The sequence below is a fragment of the Mauremys reevesii genome, linkage group 4, assembly GCF_016161935.1.
Source record: "Mauremys reevesii isolate NIE-2019 linkage group 4, ASM1616193v1, whole genome shotgun sequence".
In the NCBI taxonomy this organism is placed as follows: Eukaryota; Metazoa; Chordata; order Testudines; family Geoemydidae; genus Mauremys; species Mauremys reevesii.
Genome location: NC_052626.1, coordinates 142665247 through 142690872, shown reverse-complemented (window position 1 = coordinate 142690872; position 25626 = coordinate 142665247). Strand labels below are relative to the sequence as shown.

At 60.2% G+C, this 25626-nt stretch overlaps 1 protein-coding gene and 1 pseudogene across 1 annotated transcript; both read left to right on the top strand.

Moving 5' to 3' along the window:
- The first annotated feature begins 415 nt into the window (after positions 1–415).
- Positions 416–7647, top strand: LOC120404044 (glycine N-acyltransferase-like protein 3). Its single transcript, XM_039536051.1, has 5 exons — positions 416–508; positions 4663–4770; positions 5199–5325; positions 5650–5770; positions 7164–7647. The coding sequence occupies exons 1-5, from the start codon at positions 431–433 to the stop codon at positions 7645–7647; spliced, it is 918 nt and encodes a 305-aa protein (XP_039391985.1). The 5' UTR covers positions 416–430.
- A 7905-nt stretch (positions 7648–15552) lies between these two features.
- On the top strand, positions 15553–22738 carry LOC120404043 (annotated as a pseudogene).
- The last annotated feature ends 2888 nt before the right edge of the window (positions 22739–25626 follow it).

The window sequence follows — 25626 nt, the reverse complement described above, 5'->3', positions numbered from 1 at the left end:
TAGGTTAGGTAGTGTAAGGTCTCTGGTGAGCACAGGCACTGCACACAGACTGGTGAGTTATGGTAGGGTCTCTGATGAACACACAGTGGGCCATGCAGAGACTGTTAAGTTATTGTAGGGTCTCTGGTGAGCACAGGGGCTGGGCACACACTGGTAAGTTATTGTAGGGTCTCTGGTGAGCACAGGCGCTGCGCACAGACCGGTTAGGTTAGGTAGTATAAGGTCTCTGGTGAACACACGGGGGGCTGCGCACAGACTGGTGAGCTGTTGTGGGGTCTACACAGTGTTTGCTATTTTGGCAGGGCTGGGAGCTGGCAGCTGGTCTCTGGGGTTGGGAGGAGACAGTCACAGGGAACTGATGGGTCTCCTGCCCCACAGGTGTCCCTCGCACTGTCCTGCTGGAAGCTGTGAAGGCCCATCCCAGCCAGCGATGCTGATCCTGAGCTGTGCCTCCAAGCTGCGGCTGCTGGAGGGGATGCTACGGCGGGGCCTGCCTGACACGCTGCCGGTGACCAGGACTCGCCTGCCCCCGCAGGGCCGAACCCTCCCACCCTCAGGCTGGGCAGAGAGCAGGGGAAAGTCCCTCGGAGTCCCCTGGGTGATGGGGCACAGATTGGGCTGGGGTGCAATCCCCTGGGTCGGGGGTACATGGAGGGCTGGCCCCTCCACCTGGTCAGGGGGTAGCAGTTTGGGGGGCAGACCCTTTCTGCAGGTCGGGGGCAGCAGTTCAGGGGCTGGGCAGGCTCTCATAGATCCACAGGGGATGTGCTGTACCCCAGCCTCTCACCAGGCACCTGGGAGCGACCCCTGGAATGGGCCGGGGCCCGAGGCTGCACACAGCAGTGTTGGCAGAGACCCCGGCAGCCTTTGCAAAACACAGGAGCGGTTCATTAGTCCCCTGGCTACAGACTCCTCAGGTTAGCACAGGGAATCAAAGGTTAAGCCACAGCCTACCCTGGCCAAGCCTGGGCAATGAGCCAGCCAAGACGCAACGTTCCCCATGGCTGGCTCTGGCTCTGTCCCGTTGTTCTTAGGCCAAGGTGACAGCTGCTGAGACCCCGCAAAAGCCGGCTCTTAGCCCCGTATCCTGACCCCTCGCGGCCGCTGTTCTTCAGCTGGGGGCCTCTCCGCTGCAGAGCCGTGAGGGGGGAATCTCGCTCGCTCGGTGTGAACGTCCACCCCAGCCACTGGGGTTTCCATGGTCTCTCCAGACCCTCCTGGCGCGTGTGTAGTTTATTCCCTTGGTTAATGATGCTGGTCTCCAGCCAGGCTGTTACATGAGTCACAACCCGTCCCTTCCCTTCACACGCTGTGCAGAGCAATACAGGACACAGAGGGAAACTGAGGCACACATGGGACTCAGAAAGATACTACAGAAAGCTTCTACTTTGTCACACAGGCCCCCTGCCCTGGGTTAGGGGTAGCAGCAGGAGGGCAGGCCCCTCCCCCAGGGTAGAGGTAACGGGGGGTGTCTCCCCCTGGGCCACCTCCTCACTCGCCCCCTGCCTCCGAAAGTCCATACCCAGCACCAATGCCTGCTGCTCACCCAGCGTAGCCGCCAGGACTTGCCCATTGAATCAGAGCACAAGCAGGCTCTGTGCCAGCCAATCTCAGTCTGAGCAGGTTTTGCGTAAAGCTAATGAACATGTGGGCGGCTCCATGGCAGCCAATCACAGTGTAGGACAGCTGGGTGCCTGGACATGGCTCTGACCACCAGCACCTCCCACCCCCCAGTTCTGAAATTCCTCCTGCTCCTCACCATGGCTCTGACTCCTCCCTCCTCCCCAGCTACACCCTTGATAAAATTGGCATTTTTGTAATATTTGTATGAACCCTATGTGTGCCTCAGTTTCCCCTGGCTACCCAGTGGGGGAAGGAGATTGATTTTGCTCGCACTGCTAAGCGACACAGGCAGTTTGCTTTCAGTTAGTGCCGGTGGGATACTGAATGGGCCAGTAGCAAAGCACAGTCCATCAAAGGAAACGGCAAGAAAATGGTGTATAACCACCACCCTACGATCCACATCACAAACCTGTGCATGGAGAAATGGCGAACCGTTGGGAAGTTCAACAGGACACAGCTGATTGCAGGCTGGAGAAGGGTGACAGGATTCAGCGGCAGGTTCCAGACGCAGGTGGGGTTTGATGAGGGTCTGAGAGTGACAGAAGCAGCAGCAGGGTGTCCTCACAACCTGGTTCCCCTCCAATGGATTTGAAGTGGTAGGAGTTGGCGTGAGAGGGAACCAGCTGGCTGTGAGAAGCAGCAAAAACGTGAAGAAATGCAGCAAAAGCTTGATCTGGAGATGTGGAGGCGAGAGAACCCATCAAGGGGTATGTTGGTAAATTCCCCAGGGATGCTGGATTCCGCAGGGAGCTGGATACCAAATTATCTGTTTAAGGAGGAGGAGGGGCTGTAGACACCAACCTCACTGCCTTTGAGAAGGGTTGTGATTTGAACCTGGCTGACTCTGCAGACCAGCTCTGCTGTCTCACCCCCATACTCGGTCCCTCAAAGCCATAGAGCCGTACAGCCAGATGGACGGCGTTACTGGGGGCTGGGAACTGTTAGAAAAGGCTCCACTGCTTATGTTTGAGCTGACACCTGAGGTTTATATACAAGAGTTTTGGGATGTGCAAGAAACCCAGGCTGTGACCTAAATGGAAGCCACCTGGCTACTGGGAGAAGCCCTCCCGACGGCTCCGATCCCAGTGCGATCACAGGACTTGGGGGGGCTGGTAGTGATGGTTCTCCTGGACATCGGCTCTGAGCTCTTTCTGAGACTTTCTGTATCACCTTCAGACAAAATCCAGTCCCTGACCCTGCCCCAGCCAAGGGTTTGAACCGCAGGAGCCAGAGGCTCAGGCTGGAGGTGTCAGTGAAAAGGCAAAGAGCTCGGCCAGCAGGGAGCAGGGTTCCCCGGGTGCCTGTAACACTAAGGAAAGGCTGTTAAGCTCAGGACACCTGTCTGTCTGGAAGTAGACCCCTGTATTTGAGTGGGGCCGAGGAACATCCCCCACAATCTCCACACGGGACATGTGTGTCACACGGGCTCCGCAGAACTTCCCTGAGGCTGTGGCCAAGGGAGCCAGCTCGCAGCCTGCTCTCCCTGGGGAAACAGAGTCACAGCTGAACCTGATGGGAGCTGAGACCCCAGCTGAGCATGGGCAGACACGGGCAGGGCATGGCCAAGCTTAAGACCTGGAATTGCAGCCTGCCAGCAGGGGGGTCCTGGCCTCGGTGAGGGCAACAGGTTAACCCCAGGAGGGGAAATGGATTCCTGGTGTACACACAGCCCTGGGGCTGGGACACAACCAGCGTAGGGGAGCCCCCTGCATCACCAGACCCTGGGACACCAGCGCCCCAGAGACATGGCTGGGCTAAGACCAGCCTTGTGGGGGGACACACCTACACCCACCCCCCAAATGCTCAAGGGGTCACTCCCTACCCCCGCTGAGGGGTCAGGACACCCCAGGGTACAGGCAAGACGGCCGACACATGGAGGAAGGGGGTCACGACCTCCACCCTCCTGACAGATGGGGAGGGGGGATTGCAGTGGCTGGATCCCATCCCAGTTACCAACCCAAAGGTTTTGGGGTGGCAAAAGGGGGCTGAGGCTGCATGAAAACTCCCCACTGCGCCCTGCTAGTGTCAGCGACCAGACCCACCCTAAGGGTGGATGGATGTGAGACTGCTCTGAGCTGTGTAGTGGAAGGGTGAGGTGGATTAGAGCCAGCGGTCAGCATGCTGACAGTGCCTGGTAGGACAGGGATGGGGAAGATGCCGTGGCATCTATGGGTAGCATTTGTGGGTTCAAACTTCACTGGGACAGTCACTGGGTAAAGTGACCCTGCCCAGTGAAGTGCTGCAATAAAGTAGAATTTTTCTGTAATATTTTTACAACACTATGTGTGCCTCAGTTTCCCCCAGGTGTTGCTTGGCTACCCAGTTGTGGGGGCAAGGGGGAGGATTAAGTTTACTCTCAGGGCAGGTTAAGAGACATAGGGGTGGGTGTCACCTCCCTGTGACGGTGGAATAAAGGGTCCTTAAGGAACTTCTTGTAATCAACTCAGATCGCCAAGGGGGCCAGAGAGACAAGGCAAGTGCTGATGACACCTCGATTTCCCCACCTCTCTAGACCCCAGCTCGAGAGCACAGGACTGGGAGGTGGGGGGTGCTGGACAAAGATGGAGGCTCTCACCTGGAGCTGGCCAAGGAGGTCAGACGGAGACAGAGACAGCCTGGAAAGGGGCTTTCACTCCAGCTTGGTTGGGCCCTGGCTGACCGCAATGGACACTGCTTTACCCCCAGTTCTCTCTGCTGACCTAAGGCTGCTCCGTGACTCATAAACTGGCCTGGCTCGACAATGCTGCCGGGTGTCACTGCAAACCCAGGCTGGGGTGTGGGAGCCCCTGAAGAGCGGCCAGGGCTCTCCATGGGTCTGGCTCAGTGGGAGGCACCGGGCAGAGCTCGCGGGGTGGAGCAGGAGGGCTGGAGCCCAGAGGCTCCATCTCAGAGGCCCTGGCCTGCCCTGCAGGAAGAGTGGGGCCCCCTGGGGGGCTGGCACTTTGAGGGCTCCTCCAAGGGGCAGAGTAAAAGCTGGGGCCCAGCACCGATCCTGGGGACCCAGGACATCCCCAGACTCTGACCCCTGTGTCTTGGCAGGTCTACGGCGCTGTGATGCATGTGAACCGCGGGAACCCGGCTGGCCAGGAAGTGCTGGTGGATTCATGGCCAGAGTTCAAAATGGTCCTCACCCGGCCACGCAGAGAAGTGAGGCCTTTGCTGGGCCCCTCCCATCCGCCCCGCTGCCCTCCCCCCCCCGACACCATCACTGTCCTGCTGCCCTCCCCCACCTGACACCATCACTGCCCCACTCCCCTCCCCCACCTGACACCATCACTGCCCCGCTGCCCTCCTCCACCTGACGCCATCACTGACCCGCTCCCCTCCCGCACCTGATGCCATCTGTACCCCTCCCCTTCCTGGCTGCCCCACTGCCCCACAGCCTGTTTCCCCTTCCTGCTGCCCAGTCCCCTGTACCATTCTGCCCTAAGCCCCCTGGCTCTGTTCACAGGACCCCTTCCCCCCTCCTCAATCTCTTACTTGGGGCTCGCTCTGCCCTGCTCCCCTGATGCCGTCCCTGAAGGTCGGGTGGGGGGAGAAGCTGTGCTCACCCCCAGGCAGTGTCCCCCTTGCAGGTGGCGTGGGACCCAAGTGATTATTTCACCAACTTGTACACGGCCTTTTACCGGGACGAGGGCGCCTGCCGGGCCCTGCTGGGGAACAGCCGCGCCATCGACTGGGACCAGGTCTTCCAGATACAGGGTGAGCCCCTCCAGCCCTGCTCAATCCAGCACCTGCCACATGGGGGGAGGACCACTGTGCCCCCCCATGGGCCAATAGCCCCGATGAGGCTGCCTGGACCCCACCCCCACACAGACCAATAGCCCCAATGAGCTCACATGGGCCCCTTCTCCATCCAGACCCAGGATCCTGAACGAGCCAAGCTTGGGAACCCCCAGTTAGGTCATGCCGGCTCACAGTGGCCCTTGGCCCCTCCCTGCTGCTCTCCCCCACCACGCTGGGCCCCCCACATCCATGGGCACCTTTCGGCAGGCCCCTGCTGACAGCGCACGGCTGTCCCTGCAGGGCTGCAGGACGGGGTATACGAGAACATCAGGGACATCGCCAGGGCCAGGGGCCTTGAGATGGAGACGTATCCGCACCGGCTACTACTGCACCCAGACCCGCCTGCCATGCCCCAGTACCGGTAGGTGCCCCCAGATATGGGGTGTGTGAGAGAGAATGGGGCAATGCACACAACCAGCCTGTGCTAGATGGAGTGGGGAGCGGGGCTGGGGGAAGGGAAAGACCCTGGGGTGCCAGGCCAGAGGTCCCATTGTGCCCCAGATCTGGTGTCAATGAGTTCCCCAGGCTAACGGTGCTGGCAGAGTGAGGCCATCACCACAGCCCCAGGCCTTGGGCACATGCTGCCAAGGATTTCCCATCCTGCTCCGGGGCAGGGCTGAGTCAGCCCTAGAGCTTCGCCAGGGGGCAGGGGCAGCCCAGCCTGGCCAAGGAACCTCCTTGGCCCCAGGATGGGGAGAGCAGGGGGAGGGGCAGCCTGTAACCCTTCCATATCCTGGGACGGGCAGCCAGGGGTCCTTGACCCCAGAGCCGTCCCCTCTGAGGGGAGGGGGCTCCAAGCACAGAGCCCCCCGGTTCCTCCTTCCCTGTCAGCGGGTAGGTCCCCGGGCAGGGGGTTCGCTGCCCACTGAGCCCTGGTGCTTTCATGTCAGGAGCTGAGCTTAGCCACGGCCCATCGGCAGCGATGGCTCTGCTGGGGCTGGACTGGGCCTTGTCAGACAGCCTCTGTGCTGAGGCCGCGGGAGTGTGTCGATCCCCTCCCCCCCGGGGGTCACTTTCCCCCCATGTGCTGCCTCCTGGCTCGATCCCCTCCCCCCAGGGCTCCCCCATCTCCCCCACCCCGGGTCTATCGCCCCCTCAGCCTCACACCCCTTCTTCCTGTGCCAGGTCAGCCCTCTCCAGCCTCCCTCCCCTCCATGGGGGCACTGGGAGGAGTGTTATGTGGCTAGAGCCACCCCAGGATTTGCCATAGCCTCCTCCCAGTGCAGAGGCCAAACGTTACGCAGCAGTAGGGGTGGCAATGCCCTACCACGCCCCCCGTAGCTCTGGGCTGCTGCTGGCAGCAGCGCTGCCTTCAGAGCTGGGTGGCACACCCTCCCCGCAGGATACTTTCCATGCCCCACCCCAGTTTGAGATTTGGCAAACCACCCTCCCATTATCTATCCAGCCCAGCTCAGCCCCACAACTGGGAAGAGGATGGCGCCGCCAGACCCTGCTTCTCTCCTATGCCATGTCATACCAGCTCAATCTCTGCTGACAAGGGCTCAATCCCTTGTACCAGGTCGACCCCCGAAACCCCAGCACACTGCATCCTGCCCCCCAAGCTGGGTCAATGTCCCCCAGGGCTCCCACCTCCCAGGTTGGGTCCCTCCCGCTCCTCTCCCTAGACTTACCCCTGCCCATGCTGGATCTATTCCCCCCCCTACGCGCTGACCCCCTCCTCTTCCTAGGCCAATCCCCTATCTGCTCACCCCCCCCCCCCCACCGGTCTCGCATCCCCCTGCCCCGTGCAGCAGGCCGGAGAAGGGGCTCAGGCTGGCGCCCGTGTCCCCCGCCCACGCCCTGCTGCTCAGAGACACCTGGACGTTTGGGGGGAACAGCTGGAGCCTGCGCTACCTGAGCCGCCTGATCCGCCACTTCCCCAGCGCCTGCCTGCTGGACCCTGAGGGGACCCCCATCTCCTGGTGCCTCACTGACGCACTGGCTGCCCTGACACACGGTTACACCCTCCCGGAGCATCGTGGCCAACGCCACTTCGGATCCGTGGTGGGGACGCTGGCGGCACAGTTGCATGCCCGCGGCTTCCCTGTTTACGCCTGGGTGCTGCCCCACAACGAGCCTTCGCTGCACTCCCTGCAACGCCTCGGCTTCCGCATCCTGCCTGGGGTGTTCTACCTGCCGGTGGTGAGGCCTGGGTTCGCCCAGTCCCAGTCAGCCAGTGCCCTGGACTCGGCCCAGGACCCTGCGCCCAGCTCTGGGGAACGGCCACACACCCAATAGCACAGGGGGAGGGGAGAGGCAGAGAAGGGGACACGGCCTAGAGCCCTGCACCCAGCTCTGGGGGACAGCCACGCTCTGCCAGCACATAGCCCTGGGGGAGGGGAGGAGATGGGGACATGGCCCAGCCATGCCCAGGGACCTGCCACCCCCGAGAAGGGGACACATTGACCAGCCACCGGGGAGCTCAGCTGTCAGCCCTTGGGAAGCCGGGGCCTGGTGGAGAGTAGCTCATGCTCCATTATCCCCTGGAGCAGGGCAGAGGCTCAGTAGGGGGCGCTCTCCCCTGGCAGGCAGTGCCAGCCCCAAAGAGACCAGAGTGAGGGCTCAGCAGGGGTCTCTCCCGCTCCTTCCTCAAGCGGATTGAGAAGAGCGTAGCTGAAGTCGACATATCTTAGATTGAATTAAAATTCCTTACTTTGTTCAGCAGTGGACAGGAGAGCGATCTGGGATCGATTTATCGCGTCTACAGTACCTGAGATAAAGCGAACCCCCGATAGTGTAGACGTACCGAAAGAGAATTTTCTGTAATAGTTTTGATGCCGGTGTGCCTCAGTTTCCTTCTGTACTTTGCATGTCTGCCCAGTGGGTGCCAAAGGGTTAAAAAGCTGCTCCTGGGGCAGAGCAGGGACAGGAGGGGGGTGTCACATGGCTGGGGGGCAGGAACTGGGCGTTCAGGATCAAAACCAGACCAACGGAGGCTCCACAAAGAAGAAGGGTTGGGTGGGACTCAGGAGCTCCCAGCTGGGACTGAAAGAGATGGAGACAGGATCCAGTTTTGGCTCTTCAGCAGCTCGGCTGGGTGGGGCCCTGGCCTGTGTCTGCACCGTCACGTCTCTGCGGCCCCAGGGACCTCCCAGGCCGGGTTCCCGGGGACCAATAAACCGTGTGCTGTGTGGAAAAGGCTTTGGGATGTCACTGCAAACACTGGCTGGGGGACACTGGTCCCCACAGAGCAGCCAGGTCTCTCCAGGAGTCTGGCTCAGTGCGACGTGCCAGGCAGAGCTCGTGGGGTGAAGCAGGAGGGCCGGAGCCATGTGCTTGGGCCTGGAGGAAGAGAGAGTCCCCTTGGGGGGCTGGCACGTCACAGGGTTCCTCCAAGGATTGGTTTAAAAGCTGGGGCATAGCACAGATCCTGGGGAGCCACGACAGGGAGCAGCGCTGTGGGTCCCAGCCGGGGGCACCAGGCCAGTGTGGGGTGTCTCCTTCACAGCCAGAACCGACAGCAGAGAAGGGCTGGCACATCTGCCGGCAGACGTGGGGTAGAGGCAGCCCTGCCCCCAGCCAGGGAGCAGCCCCGCCAGGGCACAGTGCATCATCCCATCTGCCCCCTCCCCTCCCAGCCAGGGAGCTGGCCCCCCAGAGCAGTGCCCCGACCCCCAGCCGGCCTGCGTTGCCCCAGGACTTTGACTCTCGGACTTGCACAGTCTCCATTTCCCAAGATTGAATCGTTATTTAAAAAACTATAGAAATCACCACTCTCCCATCATTCAGTGCATCTGGCCCAGCCTCTGGCCCGGCCCCGGGCCTCGCCCAGCTCCGACCTCAGGAACCGCTTCTCCTCCCACACGTACAGCTTCCCCGCAGGCACCTTCCGGAAAAACAGGCTGTTGCCTCGGCTCATGTTCCCCTGCACGGAGAGGAGAGGAGAGGAGACGGCTCTCAGGGTGCCCTGCCCTGCCCTGCCCTGCCCTGGGCAGCTTCCCCTGCCTGTCACCCAGGCCCCAGTCTGCCAAGCCCTCCCCCCCGCCACCAGCCCTCCTACCCACACAGCAGGGCCAGCGCTTCCAGGGGTGAAAGTAATTTACGGGACTTACCGGTACTGCCGGAGTCCTGAGGGGGCGGGGCCTTATCCCGAAGAGGCGTGGCCTTATCCTGAAGGGGCGTGGCCTTATCCGAAGAGGCGTGGCCTTATCCCGAAGAGGCGTGGCCTTATCCGGAAGGGGCGTGGCCTTTTAAGATTTAAAGGCCCTGGGGCACCAGCTGTGGCTGGGAGACCCAGGGCCTTTAAATCAACTGGGGGCTCCCAGCTGAAGAGGTGGCTGGAAGCCCCCTGGAGAGGGACCTCGAGTTTTGCCGCTCGGGCCGGGATTTAAAGGGCTCTGGGCTGCCCGCAGCTGTAGGGAGCTCTGAGCCCTTTAAATCTCAGTCGCAGCCAGGATTTAAAGGGCTCTGGGCTGCCCGGAAGCCGGTGCGGTGTGGCTGGCTCCAGCAGCCTAACCAGGAGGAGTAGTTCGGTGCGTAGGGCGGGAGGCCACCAGCCAGCCTGCAAGGGGGGGGGGAGGAAGTAGCACTGAGCCGTGTCCCATGTGCCCCCCCCCCTCGCATGGGGACTGGGCGACAAGCCCTGCTCCGAGCCTGCAAACGCAGCTCAAGCTGCGCCCCACCAAGGCCTCTGCAGCAGCCAGTCGCCCGGGGGGCAGCAGCTGGGTCACCCCCTGCCGGCCACCTCAGCCTCTACCCAGAGCCCTCCCTGGCCTCCCCAGGGACACTTCCTGTCTGAGCCCTGTGTTCGGGCCCAGCAGGGGGTCTCTCCCGCTCCCTTCCCCAGGCAGTTTGTTGCTCGGCTGGGGCTGTGGTGGTGGTGGGGGTCCCTTCCGGGTGCTGCGCCTGGTCTTGCCAGAGCTCTGGTGCAAGCTCCCTTGGGCTCCGAGCTCACGTCCCAGCTGTGGCCCACCCCTGACCTCCCCTGTGGTGATAGGGGGCAGGTGCTGGCCTTGCACGGTTGCTCCAGGGCCAGCAGCCAGCTGGAAAGCCAGGCCAGGGCTTGTGTTTAGGCTGGTGCACTACACAGGGGAGGGGAGCGGCCACAGGACCCCCCCCCACCCCGTAGAGCCCTGCTGGGCCCGAACACAGGGAGCAGCATCCGCTCTTCTCCCTTCCCCAGAATGGACGTCTTCAGCCCTGGGCAGGCGAGGTGGGACTGACCCGCCCCCTGCCAGCCCCAGTGCACAGGCTGCTCCTCCCCGTGTAGCTGGGCCCAGCTGCAGCCCCAGTGAGCCGTGGGGTTGGGGGGAGGGGACCCCCCCACACAGCAGATATGGCAGGTTCTCCTCTCCCTTGCTGGTAGGTCAGTAGCAGCGTGGAGAGGGGGTGGGGCACTCCGGCTCCTTGCAGGCCCCAGGGACACGCATCCCCTTCCTCTCACGGGGTGGGACAAAAAGAGAATTTTCTGTAATAGTTTTGATGCCTGTGTGCCTCAGTTTCCTGCTGTACTTTTCATGTCTGCCCAGTGGGTGGCCCTCAAACTGGCCCCTCCCACCCCAGGGCAGCTCTGTGGGGCTACCCCACCCCACCCCCGAGAGGAGAGGAGGGGTTACACACGCACTCCAGTGACAGCCTGTGAGGAGCTCTTCATCTCGCTCATGGTGGAGACCTAGAGAGGGAGGGGAACGCACTGAACAAGCAGACAGCAATACTCCCGGGGGGGCAGTGGGGAGGGCTGATTGAGGACGGCAGATCCCCCCACTACCCTACCAAGTCCCAGCTGTACTGCAGGGCGGCAGGGACAGGCTGTCACACCCGAACAGGCCCGGGTCTATTCTGGGAGGCTGCAACCTGTGATTTCGCTCCTGCCAAGCGTGACACGGGAGGGGAGGCGCTGCAGGGCCATGGCCAGGGAGCCCAAGAGGCTGGCTCCACCTCCGAGGATGCCCATAGATATGTGCCACCATACATACATGATCTGACCCTGACGAATTTTGCAGGCTTGAAGCAGCAAGAGCGGCCCCACCACTCCTGTTCGGGGTGGCCCCTGGGCTCTCGCTATTACTGCTTTGGCCTGTTAGTAAAGCAAAAGGGAAAGAAAAAGAACAACACAAATGTGCCTATTGGGGAAACTGAGGCACGGATGAACGCTCCCGTTACAGCTCTCCCTGCTTTTTTGTCATGGATGTTGTTTGCCTGGTTTAGGAAGTTATAACAACAATATTACGCCCCGAGATCAGTAATTGCTATTGCTTGCCAAAGGGCTTCCCATTCCACTTCCACTCCAGGCTACCACAGGAGGAACAGGGTTTGTCCTAATGGGATTTAGGGGAGACTTGGGGCCACCCACCAGGTATTTTGCTGTGGCCCTGCTGTGTCTATCCGCACTATGCATTGTCTCCAAGGCTTCTCCCCTCCAGCCTCCTGGCACGCTATGGCTCGTACCCCATCAGCAGCTCGAGCCAGGGAGAGTCTTTGGAGCTATTCTCCCTTCTCAAAATCATAATTATCCAGACAATCCCAGGGATAGCTAGAATCCCGGATGGTCCACGCAGGCGGCTGTCCCACAACCGAGGCCCACGATGCCACGACCAGAAATCTAGGGGAAATATATGCTTTGAGCTGATTGGCATGCGCCCATTTCAATTTGCCTGGTAGCTGAAGCTGGTCCACTACCGGGGAGATTCGATTCAAAATGGGGTACGGACCCACCCACTTGGCGTCCAGAGTGTGGGCCGCCTTCCCCAGCTTTTGCAACATTACCTTGTCTCCAATTTGCCATCCCCAGACGTCTTTACTGACGATCCCCTTACGCTTGGCCTTTTTCTTTCTCTCTGGCTTCACGGGTTTTACGTAGCTCCTTCCTCAAGTGGGCAAAGCTGAGACTTTTTGGTTGTGGCAAACAGTAAATGTGATTATTGGTAAACACAAAACTTGCCTGGATTATTTACAGACATTTCTTTGGAAAAGGGCCCATTTTCCTTCAGAATAACTGCAAAGAAACCGAGAATTCTCTTCTTCTTTAACATTTTTACAACATTCAACTGATTAATTCTCTCCAGCCCCTGCAGAGTTAACTTCTCACTCTCTTTCCTTAAATCACTTGCTTATCTCCCAAAATAACACCTTAATCAACTCAGATTTTACCATGCCAAGTACTGTTTCAGGGATTTAAATTCCTCATGTCTGCATTTATTCCTTTTTTCACTCCTGCCACTATACCCTCAAGGCTGTTTTCCAATTTCTTTATCTGTTGGCTGCCTGCTTGTCTGGGCCTGATCCTGCTTTTTTCGCTGAACCGTTTCTTTCCACGGGCACAGGATTTGTTCCACTACCAATTTAACAAGGAGGGTGGGCTCCTTAACTAGCCCCCACCCAACCTGGTCCCTTTCCTTTTTGTCATTACCCACGGAGTGCTCTCCTCGTAGCTGCGGGTGCCGTACATGTCACCTTCTCCCCCTTCACCCACTGGACTTCTCCTCAGTCTTAATGAGGGCCACTATAGAGGTGCATTAAGGGTCTGCCCAAAATGGAGGGTCCTCACAAAGGGAGAGATCAAAGCCCTCACAAGGGTCACCCGAATCATCCCCCGTGAGGCTCGCCACCCGGACCGAACGCACGGCCAATTGATGTTTTAACTGTTCCATTTTCTTTCCATGAGAAGCACACTGCCGTTACGGCGTATGCTGGGCACAAATGGTCAAGTCTTTGACGAGTCCCTGAAGGACCAGTACCTGCTTAGCCAGTGCTTCCAGGCAGGTGTGTTCCGCCTTTTCCGCCTGTAAGTCCTGTCTCAAGGCTTGCAACTTGTCCTGGGCATAGGCCTGGGTTGCCGCCTCGTTAGTGATCTGCACTTTCAGTTGTTTAATTTCCACCAGCTGTCGGGTACACACCTTTTCCCTTCTTCCCAACTCCTCTTTCTGGCCTGACAACATTTGATACCACATGGCTGCTGCAGTACAAATTCATCCCACAGCTGCCCCCAGGTTTTTACCCTTCTGCTTTTCATACTCGGCATACAGGTGTAACAAATCCTGCCAAGAATGCCCTCCTCTGAAGCTCCGTCACAGAACCCCAGGGATTATATCCCAACTTGGTGAGAGCCCTTTCCAACCGGGAGAGGTCTTCACCCCCCTTTGAAAGAGGCAGCAGGGTCCCGTCCCTCTTTGCTGCCTCCCCCATGGCCCAGGCATCAGGTCCACCTGCCTCCTGTGACACCAGCTAAACGGGCAGCTGGACTACCGTGTCCGCGCTCCCTAATGGCCATACATCCGGCCTTGAACCCATCGTTGATGTCATGGCCCACAACTGAGGGACTCCTGTGTTTGCAGCTGTACCCTTCTGTTTCCTAAACATGCTGACCCAATCCGTTAGTACAACTCTTAGGATCTATCAGTCACTTGAGATTTCACGTTGCTCACACAGACTGTCTGCAGGGCAAGAAGCTTACACCTTCCTGGGTCTGACCTCAGAGCATTCAGCATGCCCTTCCACATCATGCACTTTCCACAGCGACAACCAGAGGGCCCTGCACCCCAACTCCGCAGTCAGATGTGACTCTCAGCCAGACAGTAAAACAGAAGGTTTATTAGATGACGGGAACACAGTTTAAACAGAGCTTGTTGGTACAGAAAACAGAACCCCTCTGTCAGGTCCATCTTGGGGGGTGGGGAGCCCAGAACCAAGTTCTGGGTCTCTCCCCATTTCCCCAGCCAGCTCCAAACTGACACTCCCTCCTCTGGCCTCTGTGTCTCTTCCGGACAAGGAGGCCACCTGATCTCTTTGTCCCCAACACCTTCAGTTGGCATCTTGCAGGGGAAACTGAGGCACCCACACAGTATTCAGAGAAAATATTAAGAACATTCCCACTTCATCACAACAGGTGCAACAAAATATAATACTGTATATTGAAGTAGGCAAGTGCTGCTTCTGACTTTCCACTTTTAATTGACCCTTGTAATCTTGTGGCACTGACGCGTTGTAGCTTCATTTTATATCGGCTTACAGGGTGGGAGTAGGGGGGAACCACCATTTTGGGCCCCACCAAAAATTATACAAACCTGCCGCCTATGCGTGTTAACACCATAAAGGGGAGTATTATCATTTCACGTACAATGCTGCCACACACATATTTTATCAGGGCAATACTGAGTGGCAAATTATACATTTACAAATAATACCTTGCAAGGTTGTACAAAGATTATTACAACAGTGGGTACGGTGTGAACACAAGGGTACATTCTGTCACAATCTCTACCTTCCCCTCGCAGTCCTTTGTTCACGAGGTGGGGACTTTTCTCAGCTTCCTGAAATACATAAACCATGGAACTTGCATTGTCACTCTGGCCTCCTTTCCCCGGAGGCCCCTCCACCTCTGCCCAGAGCAAAATCGCAATCAACTGTGCCGTGCGGCTGCAGGGATGTCACCGCCTCTGGGTTCCAGGACTGGCAGACTCTGTTAATAGTTCATTCGCTCGGGGATAAGAGGCTGGAGCAGCCCCTGAAGGAGAGAGAGGCAGGAACCTCGCAGCTCCAGACACCCAGGAACTGCTCCTTCCCCTGGCACGGAGTCACCCCAGGTGAGTGGGACCATAGCCCTGTACGGGCAGCCCTGGCATCACATGGCCTTAGAGCAGCCTTCTTATTGTGGGGATCTCTGGTGAGCACGGGGGCTGCGCACAGACTGGTGAGCTATGCTAGTGTCTCTGGTGAGCACAGGCGCCGTGCAAAGACTGCTGAGTTATTGTAGGGTCTCTGGTGAGCACAGGTGCTGCGCACAGACCGGTTAGGTTAGGTAGTGTAAGGTCTCTGGTGAGCACAGGCACTGCACACAGACTGGTGAGTTATGGTAGGGTCTCTGATGAACACACAGTGGGCCATGCAGAGACTGTTAAGTTATTGTAGGGTCTCTGGTGAGCACAGGGGCTGGGCACACACTGGTAAGTTATTGTAGGGTCTCTGGTGAGCACAGGCGCTGCGCACAGACCGGTTAGGTTAGGTAGTATAAGGTCTCTGGTGAACACACGGGGGGCTGCGCACAGACTGGTGAGCTGTTGTGGGGTCTACACAGTGTTTGCTATTTTGGCAGGGCTGGGAGCTGGCAGCTGGTCTCTGGGGTTGGGAGGAGACAGTCACAGGGAACTGATGGGTCTCCTGCCCCACAGGTGTCCCTCGCACTGTCCTGCTGGAAGCTGTGAAGGCCCATCCCAGCCAGCGATGCTGATCCTGAGCTGTGCCTCCAAGCTGCGGCTGCTGGAGGGGATGCTACGGCGGGGCCTGCCTGACACGCTGCCGGTGACCAGGACTCGCCTGCCCCCGCAGGGCCGAACCCTCCCACCCTCAGGCTGGGCAGAGAGCAGGGGAAAGTCCCTCGGAGTCCCCTGGGTGATGGGGCACAGATTGGGCTGGGGTGCAATCCCCTGGGTCGGGGGTACATGGAGGGCTGGCCCCTCCACCTGGTCAGGGGGTAGCAGTTTGGGGGGCAGACCCTTTCTGCAGGTCGGGGGCAGCAGTTCAGGGGCTGGGCAGGCTCTCATAGATCCACAGGGGATGTGCTGTACCCCAGCCTCTCACCAGGCACCTGGGAGCGACCCCTGGAATGGGCCGGGGCCCGAGGCTGCACACAGCAGTGTTGGCAGAGACCCCGGCAGCCTTTGCAAAACACAGGAGCGGTTCATTAGTCCCCTGGCTACAGACTCCTCAGGTTAGCACAGGGAATCAAAGGTTAAGCCACAGCCTACCTGGCCAAGCCTGGGCAATGAGCCAGCCAAGACGCAACGTTCCCCATGGCTGGCTCTGGCTCTGTCCCGTTGTTCTTAGGCCAAGGTGACAGCTGCTGAGACCCCGCAAAAGCCGGCTCTTAGCCCCGTATCCTGACCCCTCGCGGCCGCTGTTCTTCAGCTGGGGGCCTCTCCGCTGCAGAGCCGTGAGGGGGGAATCTCGCTCGCTCGGTGTGAACGTCCACCCCAGCCACTGGGGTTTCCATGGTCTCTCCAGACCCTCCTGGCGCGTGTGTAGTTTATTCCCTTGGTTAATGATGCTGGTCTCCAGCCAGGCTGTTACATGAGTCACAACCCGTCCCTTCCCTTCACACGCTGTGCAGAGCAATACAGGACACAGAGGGAAACTGAGGCACACATGGGACTCAGAAAGATACTACAGAAAGCTTCTACTTTGTCACACAGGCCCCCTGCCCTGGGTTAGGGGTAGCAGCAGGAGGGCAGGCCCCTCCCCCAGGGTAGAGGTAACGGGGGGTGTCTCCCCCTGGGCCACCTCCTCACTCGCCCCCTGCCTCCGAAAGTCCATACCCAGCACCAATGCCTGCTGCTCACCCAGCGTAGCCGCCAGGACTTGCCCATTGAATCAGAGCACAAGCAGGCTCTGTGCCAGCCAATCTCAGTCTGAGCAGGTTTTGCGTAAAGCTAATGAACATGTGGGCGGCTCCATGGCAGCCAATCACAGTGTAGGACAGCTGGGTGCCTGGACATGGCTCTGACCACCAGCACCTCCCACCCCCCAGTTCTGAAATTCCTCCTGCTCCTCACCATGGCTCTGACTCCTCCCTCCTCCCCCAGCTACACCCTTGATAAAATTGGCATTTTTGTAATATTTGTATGAACCCTATGTGTGCCTCAGTTTCCCCTGGCTACCCAGTGGGGGAAGGAGATTGATTTTGCTCGCACTGCTAAGCGACACAGGCAGTTTGCTTTCAGTTAGTGCCGGCGGTGGGATACTGAATGGGCCAGTAGCAAAGCACAGTCCATCAAAGGAAACGGCAAGAAAATGGTGTATAACCACCACCCTACGATCCACATCACAAACCTGTGCATGGAGAAATGGCGAACCGTTGGGAAGTTCAACAGGACACAGCTGATTGCAGGCTGGAGAAGGGTGACAGGATTCAGCGGCAGGTTCCAGACGCAGGTGGGGTTTGATGAGGGTCTGAGAGTGACAGAAGCAGCAGCAGGGTGTCCTCACAACCTGGTTCCCCTCCAATGGATTTGAAGTGGTAGGAGTTGGCGTGAGAGGGAACCAGCTGGCTGTGAGAAGCAGCAAAAACGTGAAGAAATGCAGCAAAAGCTTGATCTGGAGATGTGGAGGCGAGAGAACCCATCAAGGGGTATGTTGGTAAATTCCCCAGGGATGCTGGATTCCGCAGGGAGCTGGATACCAAATTATCTGTTTAAGGAGGAGGAGGGGCTGTAGACACCAACCTCACTGCCTTTGAGAAGGGTTGTGATTTGAACCTGGCTGACTCTGCAGACCAGCTCTGCTGTCTCACCCCCATACTCGGTCCCTCAAAGCCATAGAGCCGTACAGCCAGATGGACGGCGTTAATACTGGGGGCTGGGAACTGTTAGAAAAGGCTCCACTGCTTATGTTTGAGCTGACACCTGAGGTTTATATACAAGAGTTTTGGGATGTGCAAGAAACCCAGGCTGTGACCTAAATGGAAGCCACATGGCTACTGGGAGAAGCCCTCCCGACGGCTCCGATCCCAGTGCGATCACAGGACTTGGGGGGGCTGGTAGTGATGGTTCTCCTGGACATCGGCTCTGAGCTCTTTCTGAGACTTTCTGTATCACCTTCAGACAAAATCCAGTCCCTGACCCTGCCCCAGCCAAGGGTTTGAACCGCAGGAGCCAGAGGCTCAGGCTGGAGGTGTCAGTGAAAAGGCAAAGAGCTCGGCCAGCAGGGAGCAGGGTTCCCCGGGTGCCTGTAACACTAAGGAAAGGCTGTTAAGCTCAGGACACCTGTCTGTCTGGAAGTAGACCCCTGTATTTGAGTGGGGCCGAGGAACATCCCCCACAATCTCCACACGGGACATGTGTGTCACACGGGCTCCGCAGAACTTCCCTGAGGCTGTGGCCAAGGGAGCCAGCTCGCAGCCTGCTCTCCCTGGGGAAACAGAGTCACAGCTGAACCTGATGGGAGCTGAGACCCCAGCTGAGCATGGGCAGACACGGGCAGGGCATGGCCAAGCTTAAGACCTGGAATTGCAGCCTGCCAGCAGGGGGGTCCTGGCCTCGGTGAGGGCAACAGGTTAACCCCAGGAGGGGAAATGGATTCCTGGTGTACACACAGCCCTGGGGCTGGGACACAACCAGCGTAGGGGAGCCCCCTGCATCACCAGACCCTGGGACACCAGCGCCCCAGAGACATGGCTGGGCTAAGACCAGCCTTGTGGGGGGACACACCTACACCCACCCCCCAAATGCTCAAGGGGTCACTCCCTACCCCCGCTGAGGGGTCAGGACACCCCAGGGTACAGGCAAGACGGCCGACACATGGAGGACGGGGGGGGGGGGTCACGACCCTCCACCCTCCCTGACAGATGGGGAGGGGGGATTGCAGTGGCTGGATCCCATCCCAGTTACCAACCCAAAGGTTTTGGGGTGGCAAAAGGGGGCTGAGGCTGCATGAAAACTCCCCACTGCGCCCTGCTAGTGTCAGCAACCAGACCCACCCTAAGGGTGGATGGATGTGAGACTGCTCTGAGCTGTGTAGTGGAGGGTGAGGTGGATTAGAGCCAGCGGTCAGCATGCTGACAGTGCCTGGTAGGACAGGGATGGGGAAGATGCTGTGGCGTCTATGGATAGCACTTCTGGGTTCAAACTTCACTGGGACAGTCACTGGGTAAAGTGACCCTGCCCAGTGAAGTGCTGCAATAAAGTAGAATTTTTCTGTAATATTTTTACAACACTATGTGTGCCTCAGTTTCCCCCAGGTGTTGCTTGGCTACCCAGTTGTGGGGGCAAGGGGGAGGATTAAGTTTACTCTCAGGGCAGGTTAAGAGACATAGGGGTGGGTGTCACCTCCCTGTGACGGTGGAATAAAGGGTCCTTAAGGAACTTCTTGTAATCAACTCAGATCGCCAAGGGGGCCAGAGAGACAAGGCAAGTGCTGATGACACCTCGATTTCCCCACCTCTCTAGACCCCAGCTCGAGAGCACAGGACTGGGAGGTGGGGGGTGCTGGACAAAGATGGAGGCTCTCACCTGGAGCTGGCCAAGGAGGTCAGACGGAGACAGAGACAGCCTGGAAAGGGGCTTTCACTCCAGCTTGGTTGGGCCCTGGCTGACCGCAATGGACACTGCTTTACCCCCAGTTCTCTCTGCTGACCTAAGGCTGCTCTGTGACTCATAAACTGGCCTGGCTTGACAATGCTGCCGAGTGTCACTGCAAACCCAGGCTGGGGTGTGGGAGCCCCTGAAGAGCGGCCAGGGGCTCTCCATGGGTCTGGCTCAGTGGGAGGCACCGGGCAGAGCTCGCGGGGTGGAGCAGGAGGGCTGGAGCCCAGAGGCTCCATCTCAGAGGCCCTGGCCTGCCCTGCAGGAAGAGTGGGGCCCCCTGGGGGGCTGGCACTTTGAGGGCTCCTCCAAGGGGCAGAGTAAAAGCTGGGGCCCAGCACCGATCCTGGGGACCCAGGACATCCCCAGACTCTGACCCCTGTGTCTTGGCAGGTCTACGGCGCTGTGATGCATGTGAACCGCGGGAACCCGGCTGGCCAGGAGGTGCTGGTGGATTCATGGCCAGAGTTCAAAATGGTCCTCACCCGGCCACGCAGAGAAGTGAGGCCTTTGCTGGGCCCCTCCCATCCGCCCCGCTGCCCTCCCCCCCCCGACACCATCACTGTCCTGCTGCCCTCCCCCACCTGACACCATCACTGCCCCACTCCCCTCCCCCACCTGACACCATCACTGCCCCGCTGCCCTCCTCCACCTGACGCCATCACTGACCCGCTCCCCTCCCGCACCTGATGCCATCTGTACCCCTCCCCTTCCTCCCCACTGCCCCACAGCCTGTTTCCCCTTCCTGCTGCCCAGTCCCCTGTACCATTCTGCCCTAAGCCCCCTGGCTCTGGTCACAGGACCCCTTCCCCCCTCCTCAATCTCTTACGTGGGGCGCGCTCTGCCCTGCCCCCGGATGCCGTCCCTGAAGGTCGGTGGGGAGAAGCTGCGCTCACCCCCAGGCAGTGTCCCCCTTGCAGGTGGCGTGGGACCCAAGTGATTATTTCACCAACTTGTACACGGCCTTTTACCGGGACGAGGGCGCCTGCCGGGCCCTGCTGGGGAACAGCCGCGCCATCGACTGGGACCAGGTCTTCCAGATACAGGGTGAGCCCCTCCAGCCCTGCTCAATCCAGCACCTGCCACATGGGGGGAGGACCACTGTGCCCCCCCCGTGGGCCAATAGCCCCGAGGAGCCTGCCTGGACCCCACCCCCCCCACAGACCAATAGCCCCAATGAGCTCACATGGGCCCCTTCTCCATCCAGACCCAGGATCCTGAACGAGCCAAGCTTGGGAACCCCCAGTTGGGTCATGCCGGCTCACAGTGGCCCTTGGCCCCTCCCTGCTGCTCTCCCCCACCATGCTGGGCCCCCCCACATCCATGGGCACCTTTCAGGAGGCCCCTGCTGACAGCGCATGGCTGTCCCTGCAGGGCTGCAGGACGGGGTATACGAGAACATCAGGGACATCGCCAGGGCCAGGGGCCTTGAGATGGAGACGTATCGGCAGCAGCTACTACTGCACCCAGACCCGCCTGCCATGCCCCAGTACCGGTAGGTGCCCCCAGATATGAGGTGTGTGAGAGAATGGGGCAATGCACACAACCAGCCTGTGATAGATGGAGGGGGGAGCGGGGCTGGGGGAAGGGAAGGACCCCGGGGTGCCAGGCCAGAGGCCTCCATTGTGCCCCAGATCTGGTGTCAATGAGTTCCCCAGTCTAACGGTGCTGGCAGAGTGAGGCCATCACCACAGCCCCAGGCCTTGGGCACATGCTGCCAAGGATTTCCCATCCTGCTCTGGGGCAGGGCTGAGTCAGCCCTAGAGCTTCGCCAGGGGGCAGGGGCAGCCCAGCCTGGCCAAGGAACCTCCTTGGCCCCAGGATGGGGAGAGCAGGGGGAGGGGCAGCCTGTAACCTTCCGTATCCTGGGACGGGCAGCCAGGGGTCCTTGACCCCAGAGCCGTCCCCTCTGAGGGGAGGGGGCTCCAAGCACAGAGCCCCCTGGTCCCCTCTTCCCTGTCAGCGGGTAGGTCCCCGGGCAGGGGGTTCGCTGCCCACTGAGCCCTGGTGCTTTCATGTCAGGAGCTGAGCTTAGCCACGGCCCATCGGCAGCGATGGCTCTGCTGGGGCTGGACTGGGCCCTGTCAGACAGCCCCTGTGCTGAGGCCGCGGGAGTGTGTCGATCCCCTCCCCCGTCTCCCCCAGCCCGGGTCTATCGCCCCTCAGCCTCACACCCCTTCTTCCTGTGCCAGGTCAGCCCCTCTCCAGCCTCCCTCCCCTCCATGGGGGCACTGGGAGGAGTGTTATGTGGGCTAGAGCCACCCCAGGATTTGCCATAGCCTCCCCTCCCAGTGCAGAGGCCAAATGTTACGCAGCAGTAGGGGTGGCAATGCCCTACCACGCCCCCCGTAGCTCTGGGCTGCTGCTGGCGGTGGCGCTGCCTTCAGAGCTGGGTGGCACACCCCTCCCCCGCAGGATACTTTCCATGCCCCCCACCCCAGTTTGAGATTTGGCAAAACCACCCCCTCCAATTTTCTATCCAGCCCAGCTCAGCCCCACAACTGGGAAGAGGATGGCGCCGCCAGACCCTGCTTCTCTCCTATGCCATGTCATACCAGCTCAATCTCTGCTGCCAAGGGCTCACTCCCTTGTACCAGGTCGACCCCCGAAACCCCAGCACACTGCATCCTGCCCCCCAAGCTGGGTCAATGTCCCCCTGGGCTCACACCTCCCATGTTGGGTCACTCCCCGCTCCTCTCCCCTAGACTTACCCCTGCCCATGCTGGATCTATTCCCCCCCCTACGCGCTGACCCCCTCCTCTTCCCAGGCCAATCCCCTATCTGCTCACCCCCCGCCCCCCACATGTCTCTCATCCCCCTGCCCTGTCTTGCAGGCCTGAGAAGGGGCTCAGGCTGGCGCCCGTGTCCCCGCCCACGCCATGCTGCTCAGAGACACCTGGATGTTTGGGGGGAACAGTTGGAGCCTGCGCTACCTGAGCCGCCTGATCCGCCACTTCCCCAGCGCCTGCCTGCTGGACCCTGAGGGGACCCCCATCTCCTGGTGCCTCACTGACGCACTGGCTGCCCTGACACACGGTTACACCCTCCCGGAGCATCGTGGCCAGCACCACCTGAGGGCCGTAGTGGGGACGCTGGCGGCACAGTTGCATGCCCGCGGCTTCCCTGTTTACGCCTGGGTGCTGCCCCACAACGAGCCTTCGCTGCACTCCCTGCAACGCCTCGGCTTCCGCATCCTGCCTGGGGTGTTCTACCTGCCGGTGGTGAGGCCTGGGTTCGCCCAGTCCCAGTCAGCCAGTGCCCTGGACTCGGCCCAGGACCCTGCGCCCAGCTCTGGGGAACGGCCACACACCCAATAGCACAGGGGGAGGGGAGAGGCAGAGAAGGGGACACGGCCTAGAGCCCTGCACCCAGCTCTGGGGGACAGCCACGCTCTGCCAGCACATAGCCCTGGGGGAGGGGAGGAGATGGGGACATGGCCCAGCCATGCCCAGGGACCTGCCACCCCCGAGAAGGGGACACATTGACCAGCCACCGGGGAGCTCAGCTGTCAGCCCTTGGGAAGCTGGGACCTGGTGGAGAGTAGCTCATGCTCCATTATCCCCTGGAGCAGGGCAGAGGCTCAGTAGGGGGCGCTCTCCCCTGGCAGGCAGTGCCAGCCCCAAAGAGACCAGAGTGAGGGCTCAGCAGGGGTCTCTCCGCTCCCTTCCTCAAGCGGATTGAGAAGAGCGTAGCTGAAGTCGACATATCTTAGATTGAATTAAAATTCCTTACTTTGTTCAGCAGTGGACAGGAGAGCGATCTGGGATCGATTTATCGCGTCTACAGTACCTGAGATAAAGCGAACCCCCGATAGTGTAGACGTACCGAAAGAGAATTTTCTGTAATAGTTTTGATGCCGGTGTGCCTCAGTTTCCTTCTGTACTTTGCATGTCTGCCCAGTGGGTGCCAAAGGGTTAAAAAGCTGCTCCTGGGGCAGAGCAGGGACAGGAGGGGGGTGTCACATGGCTGGGGGGCAGGAACTGGGCGTTCAGGATCAAAACCAGACCAACGGAGGCTCCACAAAGAAGAAGGGTTGGGTGGGACTCAGGAGCTCCCAGCTGGGACTGAAAGAGATGGAGACAGGATCCAGTTTTGGCTCTTCAGCAGCTCGGCTGGGTGGGGCCCTGGCCTGTGTCTTCACCTTCACTTCTCTCTGCGGCCCCAGGGACCTCCCAGGCCGGGTTCCCGGGGACCAATAAACCGTGTGCTGTGTGGAAAAGGCTTTGGGATGTCACTGCAAACACTGGCTGGGGGACACTGGTCCCCACAGAGCAGCCAGGTCTCTCCAGGAGTCTGGCTCAGTGCGACGTGCCAGGCAGAGCTCGTGGGGTGAAGCAGGAGGGCCGGAGCCATGTGCTTGGGCCTGGAGGAAGAGAGAGTCCCCTTGGGGGGCTGGCACGTCACAGGGTTCCTCCAAGGATTGGTTTAAAAGCTGGGGCATAGCACAGATCCTGGGGAGCCACGACAGGGAGCAGCGCTGTGGGTCCCAGCCGGGGGCACCAGGCCAGTGTGGGGTGTCTCCTTCACAGCCAGAACCGACAGCAGAGAAGGGCTGGCACATCTGCCGGCAGACGTGGGGTAGAGGCAGCCCTGCCCCCAGCCAGGGAGCAGCCCCGCCAGGGCACAGTGCATCATCCCATCTGCCCCCTCCCCTCCCAGCCAGGGAGCTGGCCCCCCAGAGCAGTGCCCCGACCCCCAGCCGGCCTGCGTTGCCCCAGGACTTTGACTCTCGGACTTGCACAGTCTCCATTTCCCAAGATTGAATCGTTATTTAAAAAACTATAGAAATCACCACTCTCCCATCATTCAGTGCATCTGGCCCAGCCTCTGGCCCGGCCCCGGGTCCCTCGCCCAGCTCCGACCTCAGCGGAACCGCTTCTCCTCCCACACGTACAGCTTCCCCGCAGGCACCTTCCGGAAAAACAGGCTGTTGCCTCGGCTCATGTTCCCCTGCACGGAGAGGAGAGGAGAGGAGACGGCTCTCAGGGTGCCCTGCCCTGCCCTGCCCTGCCCTGGGCAGCTTCCCCTGCCTGTCACCCAGGCCCCAGTCTGCCAAGCCCTCCCCCCCCCCACCAGCCCTCCAACCCACCCAGCAGGGCCAGCGCATCCACGGGGGAAAGTAAATTAAGGGACATACCAGTAATGCCGGAGTCCGGAGGGGGCGGGGCCTTATCCCGAAGAGGCGTGGCCTTATCCTGAAGGGGCGTGGCCTTATCCGAAGAGGCGTGGCCTTATCCCGAAGAGGCGTGGCCTTATCCGGAAGGGGCGTGGCCTTTTAAGATTTAAAGGCCCTGGGGCACCAGCTGTGGCTGGGAGACCCAGGGCCTTTAAATCAACTGGGGGCTCCCAGCTGAAGAGGTGGCTGGAAGCCCCCTGGAGAGGGACCTCGAGTTTTGCCGCTCGGGCCGGGATTTAAAGGGCTCTGGGCTGCCCGCAGCTGTAGGGAGCTCTGAGCCCTTTAAATCTCAGTCGCAGCCAGGATTTAAAGGGCTCTGGGCTGCCCGGAAGCCGGTGCGGTGTGGCTGGCTCCAGCAGCCTAACCAGGAGGAGTAGTTCGGTGCGTAGGGCGGGAGGCCACCAGCCAGCCTGCAAGGGGGGGGGGAGGAAGTAGCACTGAGCCGTGTCCCATGTGCCCCCCCCCCTCGCATGGGGACTGGGCGACAAGCCCTGCTCCGAGCCTGCAAACGCAGCTCAAGCTGCGCCCCACCAAGGCCTCTGCAGCAGCCAGTCGCCCGGGGGGCAGCAGCTGGGTCACCCCCTGCCGGCCACCTCAGCCTCTACCCAGAGCCCTCCCTGGCCTCCCCAGGGACACTTCCTGTCTGAGCCCTGTGTTCGGGCCCAGCAGGGGGTCTCTCCCGCTCCCTTCCCCAGGCAGTTTGTTGCTCGGCTGGGGCTGTGGTGGTGGTGGGGGGTCCCCTTTCCGGGTGCTGCGCCTGGTCTTGCCAGAGCTCTGGTGCAAGCTCCCTTGGGCTCCGAGCTCACGTCCCAGCTGTGGCCCACCCCTGACCTCCCCTGTGGTGATAGGGGGCAGGTGCTGGCCTTGCACGGTTGCTCCAGGGCCAGCAGCCAGCTGGAAAGCCAGGCCAGGGCTTGTGTTTAGGCTGGTGCACTACACAGGGGAGGGGAGCGGCCACAGGACCCCCCCCCACCCCGTAGAGCCCTGCTGGGCCCGAACACAGGGAGCAGCATCCGCTCTTCTCCCTTC

Excerpts from the sequence above, each read along its gene's own strand:
- LOC120404044 (XM_039536051.1), top strand. The coding sequence starts at position 431 with ATGCTGATCCTGAGCTGTGCCTCCAAGCTGCGGCTGCTGGAGGGGATG. Across the intron at positions 4,771-5,198 it reads TCACCCGGCCACGCAGAGAA|GTGGCGTGGGACCCAAGTGA; the intron begins GTGAGGCCTTTG and ends TCCCCCTTGCAG. Across the intron at positions 5,771-7,163 it reads CCTGCCATGCCCCAGTACCG|GCCGGAGAAGGGGCTCAGGC; the intron begins GTAGGTGCCCCC and ends CCCGTGCAGCAG.